Source organism: Topomyia yanbarensis, chromosome 1 (genome assembly GCF_030247195.1).
Source record: "Topomyia yanbarensis strain Yona2022 chromosome 1, ASM3024719v1, whole genome shotgun sequence".
NCBI lineage: Eukaryota > Metazoa > Arthropoda > Insecta > Diptera > Culicidae > Topomyia > Topomyia yanbarensis.
Genome location: NC_080670.1, coordinates 177746606 through 177758512, shown reverse-complemented (window position 1 = coordinate 177758512; position 11907 = coordinate 177746606). Strand labels below are relative to the sequence as shown.

The 11907-nt window shown below is 42.5% G+C and overlaps 3 protein-coding genes across 7 annotated transcripts; 1 reads left to right on the top strand and 2 right to left on the bottom strand.

The window, feature by feature from the left end:
* Nucleotides 1-1722: 1722 nt before the first annotated feature.
* On the bottom strand, nucleotides 1723-6338 carry LOC131682990 (dnaJ homolog subfamily C member 16). 5 transcript variants are annotated; one of them, XR_009304316.1, is made up of 7 exons: nucleotides 5866-6337; nucleotides 4362-5733; nucleotides 4074-4305; nucleotides 3837-4011; nucleotides 3567-3789; nucleotides 2851-3499; nucleotides 1723-2584 (listed from the first exon to the last, which is right to left on the bottom strand). XR_009304316.1 is itself a non-coding variant. In XM_058964816.1 (7 exons), the coding sequence occupies exons 1-7, from the start codon at nucleotides 6111-6113 to the stop codon at nucleotides 2542-2544; spliced, it is 2523 nt and encodes an 840-aa protein (XP_058820799.1). In that variant the 5' UTR covers nucleotides 6114-6338; the 3' UTR covers nucleotides 1723-2541. The 5 variants fall into 5 exon arrangements, 4 of the variants coding, with proteins under 4 accessions (XP_058820799.1, XP_058820805.1, XP_058820809.1 ...); XM_058964816.1 differs by having other exon boundaries at nucleotides 3270-3499; nucleotides 5866-6338; XM_058964822.1 differs by having other exon boundaries at nucleotides 3270-3499; nucleotides 3567-3771.
* Nucleotides 6339-8716: 2378 nt separating this feature from the next.
* LOC131682931 (MICOS complex subunit MIC10-like) lies at nucleotides 8717-9218 on the top strand. Its single transcript, XM_058964742.1, has 2 exons — nucleotides 8717-8956; nucleotides 9026-9218. Exons 1-2 carry the CDS (start codon nucleotides 8881-8883, stop codon nucleotides 9157-9159), a joined length of 210 nt encoding a protein of 69 aa, XP_058820725.1. The 5' UTR covers nucleotides 8717-8880; the 3' UTR covers nucleotides 9160-9218.
* A 117-nt stretch (nucleotides 9219-9335) lies between these two features.
* On the bottom strand, nucleotides 9336-11325 carry LOC131682922 (thioredoxin domain-containing protein 5 homolog). Its single transcript, XM_058964738.1, has 3 exons — nucleotides 11124-11325; nucleotides 10854-11024; nucleotides 9336-10541 (listed from the first exon to the last, which is right to left on the bottom strand). Exons 2-3 carry the CDS (start codon nucleotides 11009-11011, stop codon nucleotides 9515-9517), a joined length of 1185 nt encoding a protein of 394 aa, XP_058820721.1. The 5' UTR covers nucleotides 11012-11024; nucleotides 11124-11325; the 3' UTR covers nucleotides 9336-9514.
* Nucleotides 11326-11907: the final 582 nt, after the last annotated feature.

The following is an 11907-nucleotide window of genomic DNA, read 5'->3' as shown; positions in this document are numbered from 1 at the left end:
ATATTCATTTCACTAATTATATAGGAAAATGTTTTCAAATACCGGTAAAGCATATGAAACAACAATCATCATCGCTTACATTGTGCCAGGGCCTACTTTGATGCGTTTGATTCGTTGCTGCACGGCCGCTTCGTGTAATAATCGGAGGCGAATGAAAATCTGCATGGATGAATGGGCGGTTTGTTCATTTGACGTTTTCAGCTGCGTCACTGAATATTGAAAATGAATGCGGCTGAATATGATCAATTTTCATTCAATGAATTTGAATATTTTTAACTCTGATGAGAATTTGATATGTTCTTTGAGAGCAATTGCCGTTTCTCTCCTCGCATGGTCAACGTTGCAGACGACGTTGTAGCCGGGAATAGTGAGTTGTTCGTTTTCAACCTCTGGAAGAAACACGATGTCGAGATCCGTCGAGCGAACGAATGTGTCGAGAGTGTTAATTTTTGTTGCGCTGGTGATCGTTTTGATGTTGATGGTTCCTATACAGTCGTGATTCGCTGGTTGGGCCACAGCCTTGTCCAACTAACGAATTTGACTCGCTAGTTGGACCGACTGACAAATGTCAAAAACTCTCCAAAGGAGATGTTGGCAGTGTAAATGCATCTGATCACATCTTTAAATATTGTCAGATTGTTTGTCAAAATAAATTTGACACGAGATTTTGACGTTCAGATGCTTTTCAATTGAACAATGGTCAAATTAAAAAGCGGTCCAGTTAAAGTGTCCAACCAGCGAATCGCGACTGTATGACAGCTGACGTAGTTCATCATTTTTACATTTCCTCATCAGAAATCTGGTCGCGTGCTTGTTCGGTGGTGGAGGTCTTCTTCGCCATGTCGCATTTTCTTTCCCGGCGGTAGTCTTCGTGAGCGTCGGCAGGTTGCCTAGTTTTGAGATGCTTGCGAGCTGTCCGTCTCGTTACCATCGCCTTTGCGCTGTGTGATGACGTTCCCGGTCGGGGTTAAACCCACTGATGGTTTTAGAAGCGGACTGAAGCCTGGTGCCGCGGGGGAGTCATTATAAGGGAGAGCGGTGAGCATATGCTGCTAAATAATACACTGTGGAGTGAACAATACAACATTTGTCTATTTTTTACTTAGTGCTAAATTGTTACCCTGATGGATTATTGGATGGATTATGTCTTATTTCCGGCGTGCCGTCGTCCTCGTTTATATTTTATTGACTTTTCAATTGTTTTTTGAAGTGAATGGCCACTAGGAAGGTTAAAACAGATACTGGTTACCTGCCGTAACTTGCCGTTTACTTCAAAATTAGCGTGGGATTTTTTTTTCTCCTTCGTTCCCCATTTTATTGGGACCCTGCTATCTCCTCTAGTTGTTCGTAATTACCTCTCGTGATCCCATGGTTGTGAATGCAAGCAGTGAGCCTATGCTAGGATACTAATTTTCAAGGAGACAATGTTCCGAGTCGGCTCGGCGTAACATCGAAAATGGTCCATCCGAATCAAGTAGCTACCACCAACTATGGCGACGAGCGAAGAAGTTACACAAAAGCCGGCCAGTCGTTTTATTGTGAACACAAGTAGCACTCCTTTTTGGGATTGACGTCTATCTGCGTGGCTAAATCGGCTGCCCGGTACTGATGAATCGAACTCGAAATGCAAATCAATGTCCCAGTAAAATCTGTTCCCTTTCCATTTTCTCACTGCTTAAGGATTTTCTTTCAAATCAAAAAAGTTCCAAGCGCACAGAAGTGTTTGTGTGAAAGTAACCTAAATACTTTAAAGGTGTTTGAAGGTTTTATAAATTTTAATCGCATTTAACATTATCCAGTTACCTCTAACCCGGAGGAAACCCCTTTTCTTCTCTTATTGTTACAAAGTTCCGTAAGTCGGCGCTAGTACCGACACCCTAGGACTTTCTAGATTGGTCTTTCCAGAATGGATACATCCGTTAAAAAAGTTCTTAAGCGCGCTTTCCGAGCGAAATAGACGGTTTAACTAACTACCGTTTTGCGTTTGCGATTAGTTCATAACTTTCTTCCGGATTTCTAGAATAAGTAAAAGGAAAACAAAATGGAAGGTGCATTCTATTCATACTATAGAAAACAAGAAATGCCTCAAATGCAGTCTTCCATTTTCGGTCGTGCGTCTTTCCGTGGATCACTGGTTTTTGTTTCGTTATTTAATGGCATACAGAAAACTATAAAATGTTTTCGCGACTCGCGCGTGTTAAACGCTTAATTCTTTCGTTTGCAAAAGAAGAGGTTGGTAGGAAATTGGTTCTAATTTGTTTTGATTTGAATATTCTAGTTTGCTTATATGTTACATTTAATTTACCTTTAATCCATATGTGTGTATTACTAATAGTGGAAACATTACCGCTGTGTTTCCGGGTTTCGGGAGCTTTTCTGTTATAGGTTGAAATTTGACTAGATTGATTGTTGCGATACTAAACAGAACAGTGTGTTGTATGTGAACAAAAGACTCCTCCGTTTTTTTGAATCTAGCGTCGTGTCGTGGTGTGATGTATTTGGCTCCTTGAATTATCATGGACACTATGGCTGATTTGTTTACTATATAGATCCACAGCTGCAACGATCTTCTTTTTCTTCATCTCTACAGTGAAAAGGATAAATCAATTTTATTTTTTTACTGAGTTCTAATTTTAAAGATTTTTTCAAAACTTTTTTATTTGTAGGAATATTTTGAAATTAAAAGACTAAGAAGGCAGACAAATTGAAGGTATGATTGATGTTAAAGTTCAGAGGTACAAGTTAAGTTCCTGCACATAAGAGATGAAGATAAAAAGAACGTTGTCTAAACTGTCGATGAAATAAATTACTTATTTCTCTAACAAAAAGCAAATCATTGATGCTACAAACCCCTTTGCGAAATTTTGACCTCCTGTTTAATCCAATGGCTGCCAATTTTCAGCGTTCAGGGCTAGGCGCTACCGATTCTGAACATTCTCCCTGGTCAAGACTCAAACAGACGCCAACTAGTTAACGAACCCCATACCTGCTTAATTCACTAAAAAAAGTTGCTAGAAAATAGAGTCAGTAGCAAAAAATACCATTAAGATCGAAGATGAAAACGTAACAAATCGGTTGCTCCCGTGTCTTTCGACTAAATCTTAGAACAAGTGCTGTGTCAGTGGAGGAAGCTGCGCGGTAAAATATTTCCCTCCCTCTTCCCAGTATTAGATATAATCCTCGTCTTTGGCTTTTTAAAAAACTACTAAACAAATATTTATCTAGACAGTGTCTGAGTGTGAGTGTTCGGACTTAATTTTCAAGCTTACTTCGAAGTGAAATCGGGCCAGTAGTTGATGTAGTACCGATGGGTGGTACCCTCGAACAACCGATCCAACCAGTTGGGCAGTCCATCCAGCAGGTTTTCCTCCAGCAGGATCTTCGGCTCGGAAACATCCGAGGTGCTGGCTTCCGAGTCGGAACTCTCCATACCGAGGAAGGCACCGGCTTCCGGATCGGACGGCAGCGAGCTCAGCTGACGGGTCATTTTCATCATGCGCTGCGTGTGGCGAGGGAGGGAAAAAAAGGATCAGAAAAAAAAACTAGTTTTCCATTGTCACTCTTACCTTCGCGCCACGATTCGACTCCGGATGCTTAGCGTGATACATACAGAAGTACTTCCGATGCCCGTTCAGCGCAATTACCGTTCCGATGCAGTTCCGTGGATTGATCTTCATCTCGCGGGATTCCGACAGCGAAAGACGCAACAGCTCCGCATACCATCCGATGCCCTTCTCGATCAACATGTGGGCAAACATGAGCGTTTTGTTTCTGGAATCGGAATCGAGACTGTACCGTTAAAGTGAGTATGTCATTTACCTGCCAGCTTCACTTACTTCCGGTAGGGCCAAACCGCTTTATGAAAGGCTGGGATCAGCTTGTTGCGGGACTGTAAATCCGTCAGCAGAACGATAGTTCGACAGCCGGGTTTCAACAGACGGACCAGTCCGTTATACTTTTCCGCCCGGAGCTCGTGCAGACGTAGTTCCGGGATGTAGTTGGCAAGTTTACCTATCAGAAAACGAATGTTAGAAAAATCTAAACAAGTTCTATCCCTCAACAGATCAAATTACCATTTTTACCGTTCGAACTTGCACTCTGCTTCTTCTGGATGTTTTCCTCCTCTATGCGTACCAAATAGGACATCAGATACCCAACGGCTAAGATGAAAGCGACCGTTCCCACCACGGAAAGCGCAGGAAGAATATGCTCCTGACCCAGATTATCCGTCATGTACTCGAACGCTAGCAGAACTTTGTTCAGAATACGGATCACCATCCCTTGCGCGTGTTCGTCGAGCAGATCCTGAAACAACCGTTATCTCGCTAATCCAAAATCCGTCACCCAAAGCAAAAACTCACCTTCACTTCCGCCTCAAAACTCAAAGCCTCCGACGACCGCAGCAGCCGCTGAATCGCCCCATCCAGCTTCTGCTTAGTGTTATTAAAATTAATTTCGTGCGTTTCGTTCTCGACGCCGCTCTTATCCACCGTCGCCTGCAGTGTCGTCTCGTGAATCCACTCGTACTTGATGTGCTTGGTATCCCGCCGCCAGATGATCACCACCTTCAGTACAGTTTCCTCCAACTTACCATGTTCCGTTAACGCACTGATAAACTCCGTTTGCTTCTCCTGATAGATATAGGCATATCGCACCCGCTCCGGACTGTAGCTGGATGCCATCGCTATCCGCCGCATCGCTTGCCGGGCATCATCGTGCGTCGCTGTATTCTCCGTAACAAGCACCACACACAACCGTTTCCGGGGACGATTCCATTCTGCCGGACAAACACCCTCCAGTATCGCCTGGGAAGACAGTCGTGGCAGTGCCAGATACTGGTTCACCGAAATGATATTGTTCAGCGTTGGCGTTGGAATGTCCGACATCGAAATCGAAGCCACCGGGCGACTCGAATCCTCATTGAATATCAACAGTGTGTCCAGTGAGGGATGAACCTTGTACCGTTCCTGAATATGTTTAGTCTTTACGGAGTTTAATTGGACGAAACCGAACGCCACTCGTTCGCGAAAGTGGAACGCCGTGATAAGGTAGCGTAATCTCGGTTGTACTCGGGGTTCCATAACCAGCGCTCGAACGCGATTGTCAGCCCAGCCCTGGAGGAACCCATCTATCGAACCATCATCAATCACTGGCAGCAGTTTGTAAGGCAGCTTTTGTCTAATAAACTCCACTACGCGTTGCGTATTATAAACGCTCTCTTTATACACGTAATTGTGTCCCTCCAGAACCATGATCACGCATGGCAGCGAATGAACTCCAACCTTCCGCACCAGCTGATTCTCGTGACCAGCGTTTATTGTGGCGAACGTCACACCGTACGGTTCCAATGTATCAATCATCTTTTTGAACGAATTGGCTGCCTTCATGCAGGAGAAACACCAATCCGAATAAAACATCAAAATCTGCGGAGTGTGATAACTTTTCGGGACGATATTCGATTCGTAGTATTTCGACGTTATCGACAGCTTGTGAAACAGGCTTATATCCTGATCGTGAAAATTGAAATTATGACCAAAAAACTGCTCGAACGGATCCGGAAAGCGTCCATAGCTGCTGTAATCCGGTCGTTCCTTGTACAGATAGGCATCCTCATTGGTAATCCCGTGCAGATCATACGCCTTCCGTCGTTCCGAATCCGACAGCAGCTCGTAGGCTTGCTTGATCTCTACAAACTTCGTCTCCGCTTCCGGGTGATCCGATTTGTCCGGATGCCTTCAAAGAAACAAAAAAAAAATCCCAATCAACCATAACACACCATCCTCATCCTCAAACAGTTGCGAGAAAAAAAAAACCACCACCACCATTTATAATCGATTTCTTCCCCTTCCTCCCGTAATCACTTACCATTCCTTTGCTAGCTGTTTGTATGCTCTCCGAATATCCTGCAGGGTGGCATGCCTCTGCAGTCCTAGAATTTTGTACGGATCAGCAGCACCGGATGCGGCCTGAGCAACAATCGCCAGCAGTAGCAGCACGAAAACTCCACCGACCAGTAAATGGCACCATCGCAGATTACCGCTGTTGGTGTTTTTGCTTCTTTTGACAAACTCCTTCCTTTCAGGGCAAAATTTTAACACTAGTGGAATCTGCATTGCCTGGGTCGCACACAGGTTTTTTCCTTCTGTCTGTTAAAAATAACGACCACCGCTAAAACGTGTGAAGAACTACTGAAGCAGCATTTGATATCTGGGTTGAGAAATTGAACTTTTACAAAAATTGGCTATTCCGGAGTACTTTTTCGAGATTTTTTGGTTCGGTACAGGGAAAAATTTTCACCACTCCTGCATCAGAGAAAAGAATAAGGATTTTTGACACATTTCCTGATTATTCTTTGTCGTCTGTTTCATTGGTGCCCTTCAGAAATTTTCAGGAATGCACGGTTGCTTACACTGTAAATCTGAAGTATTTTTTTCTCATTCTATTTTTTTTTCTTTTGTTCATTTGACACAGTTCGTAGCGTTATCATAACTGAACCGTGGGTTTTTATGATTTTCACAATATGCAGAAAAATAACTCAAAATTCTTTTTCAACGACACGACTAGACATTTAATGAAACATGCCAATGAAAAAATGTCCAAGGGATTTACCGTCAGTTACTAGGGGTAGATCATTCTATAAATGTATAAGAAATTTACATCAAATTAAAAAAAATATGCTTTTAATTTCCATTTTTCATCAACTTGCAGTCCCTCGCAGATAAGTCTGTTCAACGAACGTCTTATGCTGATCCACTTCGTTCGATGTTTTGTTGGATGTAGAGCTAGTTTCTTGCAGGGCATTGACGTCTTACACCTCGTCTTACACGCGATGAAAAATATATTCTAATTTTCAATTTTAATGATAAGAAAATGCATTTAATTTCTTTGATTTCTAAAAATGCACCACAAATGATCAGCCCTAGGGGCAGATCACTCTAGGAATGTATCAAAGTCCTTACACAGAAAAAAAATGTTGGTAAAAATAAGTTTTTCACTCTTAGCAAAAAACAACCAACGCATACTCTTAGTTTGAAAATAAAACTTTTATTTTGATTACTATTCTTCATCAGCTTAAAAGGAAAACTTTTATTTTGATTATTATTCTTGATTAATTTAATAGTTTTACTTTCAACCTAAAAGTAGGCGTTGGTTGTTTTTTTGCTAAGAGCGGAACACTAGCTTTTACCAATATTTATATAATATTTATATTACCAACATTATTTTTTTGTGTGTACCACTAACAGTTTTGACGCATGCTAGGACCTTATTTAAGGATAAGGGTGCTTACAGAGTGGCGGCGAGAAGCTGAGCTGGCGCTTGCACTGACATTAGAATGCGAGAAACCTGCTTGCTGCAAACCAAAGGAAGGATGTCAGAGTTAAAGCCGAGCGAATCTGCGCCAACTGCCTGCTTTTACTCTGACATGCTCCATTTGAAATGCAGCAAGCAGGTTGCTCGCATCTCGCATTCTAATGTCAGTGCAAGCGCTAGCTTAGCTTATCGCCGCCACTCTGTAAGCACCCTAAGAGGTTTAAGGCTAGTTTACAGTACGGGAAATGGGACACGGGATTTCGCACAGGATTTGCGTCGGGATATGATCAGGGAAAATTTCCCGCTGAGATCAATCCAAAATGTCAAAGTAAAAACTCTTCTGCTTCTTAAAAATACAAACAGTATCAAACTTGCAGCGAATTGCAAACCTTATAAAAATATTATTTTCCCCGTCGGAAACAATTTGTGTCGAATTGTTTCCGGTCGGATTTCTGTGTGGAGAGTTTTAAAATCCCGTGATTTTTCCCGCGGTTGGGTTTACACTTCAGGAAAACTCACTTTTGTGTAGACTCATTTCTCGTCACGGGATTTGAAATCCCGAGCTCCATTTAAAATACACCCGTGTGTGTATTTTAAATGGAGCTCGGGATTTCAGATGCGAAAAACTACCAAAAGATGAGCTATTTTGACTCAATGTCGGGCTATCGTGGAATAAAAGCTAAAAAAATAAATAAAAGTTTGGAAAACGTGTCACGGGATTTGGGTCCCTGTGTATTTTAAATGGAGCTCGAGATTTCAAATTCCGTCACGGGAAATGAGTCTACACAAAAATGACAGTTTTCCTGAAGTGTAAACCCAACCGCGGGAAACATCACGGGATTTTAAAACTCTCCGCACAGAAATCCGGCCGGGAACAATTCAACACAAATTGTTTCCGACGGGGAAAATAGTATTTTTATAAAGTTTACAATTCGCTGCAAGTTTGATACTGTTTGTATTTTTAAGAAGCAGCAGAGTTTTTGGTTTGACAGTTTGGAGAGATCTCGGCGAGAAATTTTCCCTGATCAAATCCCGACGCAAATCCCGTGCGAAATCCCGCGATCCATTTCCCGAACTGTAAACTAGCCTTAAACAAGCGGTGAAAGAAAAACACGTCTGCACACGTTAAGACATGAAGAACGAATGTATTTTTGATTTAGGCTCAAAGTCCTTGTTTCCGGAGGAAAATTGTTATTTTTGTTATGTTTAAGAATCTTTAAATTTTATTTTGATCGTTTGGATTTGGAGGGATCACGGCGGATATTGCTCGGTAATCGAAGTCTGGTAGTGTCCGTGCCAAAATCCTCGATCAAATTCCCAAGGTGCCTTTACTCGTAAATGTTACTTATGTATTTACGTCGCGCGTCTTTATACTTGCATATCGTCTCTGGTCTTACTCTTCGCGCTGAAAGATGTCAGCCGATATTGATCACCAGGTGACATAAATTTTTCGGCCTATTTTGATAAACAAATTTCAAAACTTCAACACATTTACGAGGAATCTTCATGCGGGTGGCAGTGAATTGAATTTGCTGCTGAAAGTTTTGATACGCGTAAAATCAACCGAACATGGCCCAAACATTTGCCGAAGACCAGTACGGCAAGAAGATCGATCGTTGCCTCACCGATGCGCTAGTCAAGTTCGGTAATATGTCACATTTATTTTCTTTTTATTACATAACGCGATATCGTATTGTATATCATCGAATTTCAGGTGGCGGTCTTGCCTTGGGAGGTGTATTCTCGCTGCTGTTCTTCAAACGGAGAGCCTGGCCGATCATCATGGGCTCGGGTTTCGGCATCGGAATGGCATACACAAATTGCGAGCGCTCGTTGAATAGCAAGTGAGAGAATGCTGGTTAACTAAATAAATTACATCTGTAATGCACTGTGCTTAAAGAATGTGACCATCAGTTTAGCAATAAGTAAGTAAGCAAATTCCGAAGTCCATTAAACATATTTTTGTTTCAAATCATTTAGGAAATTTCTCAAATTTTGTTATAAAGACCCAAATTCTCTCCATATGACATTACAGTTTGGCTTATCTTCACTTTTATTTTATAAATGCTTCTGCGGGTAAGTCATTCTCGTCTCTTGTACAACTCGCTTGTGATTTTGTCCGGATGCTCTCAACACGCCGAGATATGATTGTATTACAATTGGCGGGGACACTACATGCACACCTTATCTGATAGTGGAAAGCTTACAGCTCATCGTGTTCACCCAAATGCCGGGTAACGAAATCGTGCAGATCCTCCAGCGAGCGATTGCCATTGTATTCGCTCAATTTGTCCCCGTTCCGGTAGATGAACATAACCGGATAACCGTTCACTTCCTGCTCACCGCATAGTTCCTTGTTGACCTCCAGAGTACAGTCAACTTTGGCAATTTTCACCGTGTCCGAACCGACAAACTTCTCCGCCAATTGTTCCCAGGTCGGAGCCAGTCGCATACAGTGACCGCACCAGGGGGCATAGAACTTAACAAACGTGACACCCTTGCCGATAGCGTGTTGAAAGTCCACTTCCGACAGTTGTAACACGATCGAAGTGTTGTCCTTTTCCGTTCCGTCGACCTTTTCAGCAGACGCTTCGCCCAGGCTTAATCCGCCGGCCATTTTGGAAACGTACGCTTTCAAATCTTCGTGAGTTCGCGATCCGGAATACTTTTCAATTTTTTTACCGTCTTCGATCCAAAGAAGCGTCGGATATCCCTTAACTTCAAAATCCGTACAGATTGGTCGGTACTGAGTGCAGTCAATCTTCGAAATGCTGATGGAGGTGTCATGTTCCAAAGTTCGTGCCAGTTCCTCCCACGTGGGGGCCAACTTGTTGCAGTGTCCGCACCAAGGGGCAAAGAACTTGACAAAGTGTTTACCGCTGGAGATGTGCTTGGCAAATGTGTCATCCGACAGTTCGACCAACGGCGATACGGGTTTCGGTGGTTCCGCTACCGAATTCGATTCCGATTCCTCATCATCGTCGTCTTCACCTTCCAGACCGAGCTGCTCACGTAGAAAAGCGGTGAAAGCATCCAGATCACGAGCACCCCGATATTTGACCGCGTCTTCAGAGGCTTTGAAAAACTTCAACGTTGGATATCCGGTGACGTCCTGTTCGCTACATATATCTCCATCGTTGGTACAGTCCACTCGGCCGATTTTGACTGGAAGCGACTTCGATTCCGCTAGTTTGGACCATGTAGGGGCAAGTTTTTTACAGTGGCCGCACCTAGAAAAGTATTAAATTTTATGATTATCTTTGTTTGAATGACAGGATGTATGTCTAGATAACAAGCTTTCCAAACGACAAAAAAACAAGCGGAAGCAAAGATGTCGTTCCACTTTATTACAAGATAAGGTTGATACTGTTGCCTCAAAATGGAACACGAAAGCTTGGCATTTTGGTGAAAAAATCACATAAATCTGCGCAAGAGATTCTATAAATATCCACAAATGCTTGCTCCCGCTAACCTGTTTAATATGAAACAATCGGGCAAAGGTATTGAATATGAAACCAGGCACACCACAGACCGGGACTTACCATGGGGCAAAGAACATAACGAAATAGTTGCTTCCATCCAGCTCCGATTGAAAGTTATCCTTGGTGAGAAGAACACTTTGTGTATCTTCGTGAGCTTGGGCCACCGCTGCCAGAAGCAACAATGGTGCCACTACCAAAATCCGGCTTAAGGTGAACATCTTTCGTTTTCCTCTGCACATGAAACGAGAAAAAACGCCCCTTAGCTAAAACCGCAGTTTTCGCAACGAGTATAGTGCCGGTTGCGCGATCTGTTTTCGGAAAATAACTCACCTGAAACAGTCTGCACTTTTGCTGTAATCTGCGGATCTAACTATCCTTTTAAAAACAATGAAAAGCGATAACGGGAATGGCCGCAGAACGAAAGATGTCGTATCACCACTTGAAGTTGATAAAGAGAAAAACGAAGAGATTATGGAAAATAATCTCGGAACCACGACAGGCGAAAAGCACGAGAAACGTTCGCAATGGATGATGACAGTGACTTGACAAGTTTGTTGAAGAGATGTGAGCCATGCAGAAATTAAAAGGATGTGAGTCGTCTTTACGATAAGTTAATCAATCTCGGCAAAGTTTTTAAAAGGTCGAAAGCCTAAAGAAATGGTGTAAAAGGTGTAATGAAGGTCGTTCGTTGGACGATGTGCAACAGATTGTTGAACAGAAGACTATGGGAGATTGCAAGATGACGTCATATTATTAAAAATGCTCAAAAAATGACAGTTCAGCGAGCTTGTTTACATGGTGTTCAAATTCGAACCAAGTTTCTTGTACAGTCGTAATTCGCTGGTTGGACATTTTTAACTGGACCGCTTTTCAGTTGGATCTCCGCTAGTTGGACCGTTGTCCAACTAAAACGCATCTGAATGTCAACATCTTATGTCAAATTTACTTTGAAAATCTGACAATTATTAGAGATGTGAATAGATGTAATTACACTACTAACATCTCCTTTGGAGAGTTTTTGACAGCTGTCAGTCGGTCCAACTAACGAATCAAATTCGTTAGTTGGACAGAGGTGTGGCCGAACCAGCGAATCACGACTGTACGACGCACTCAA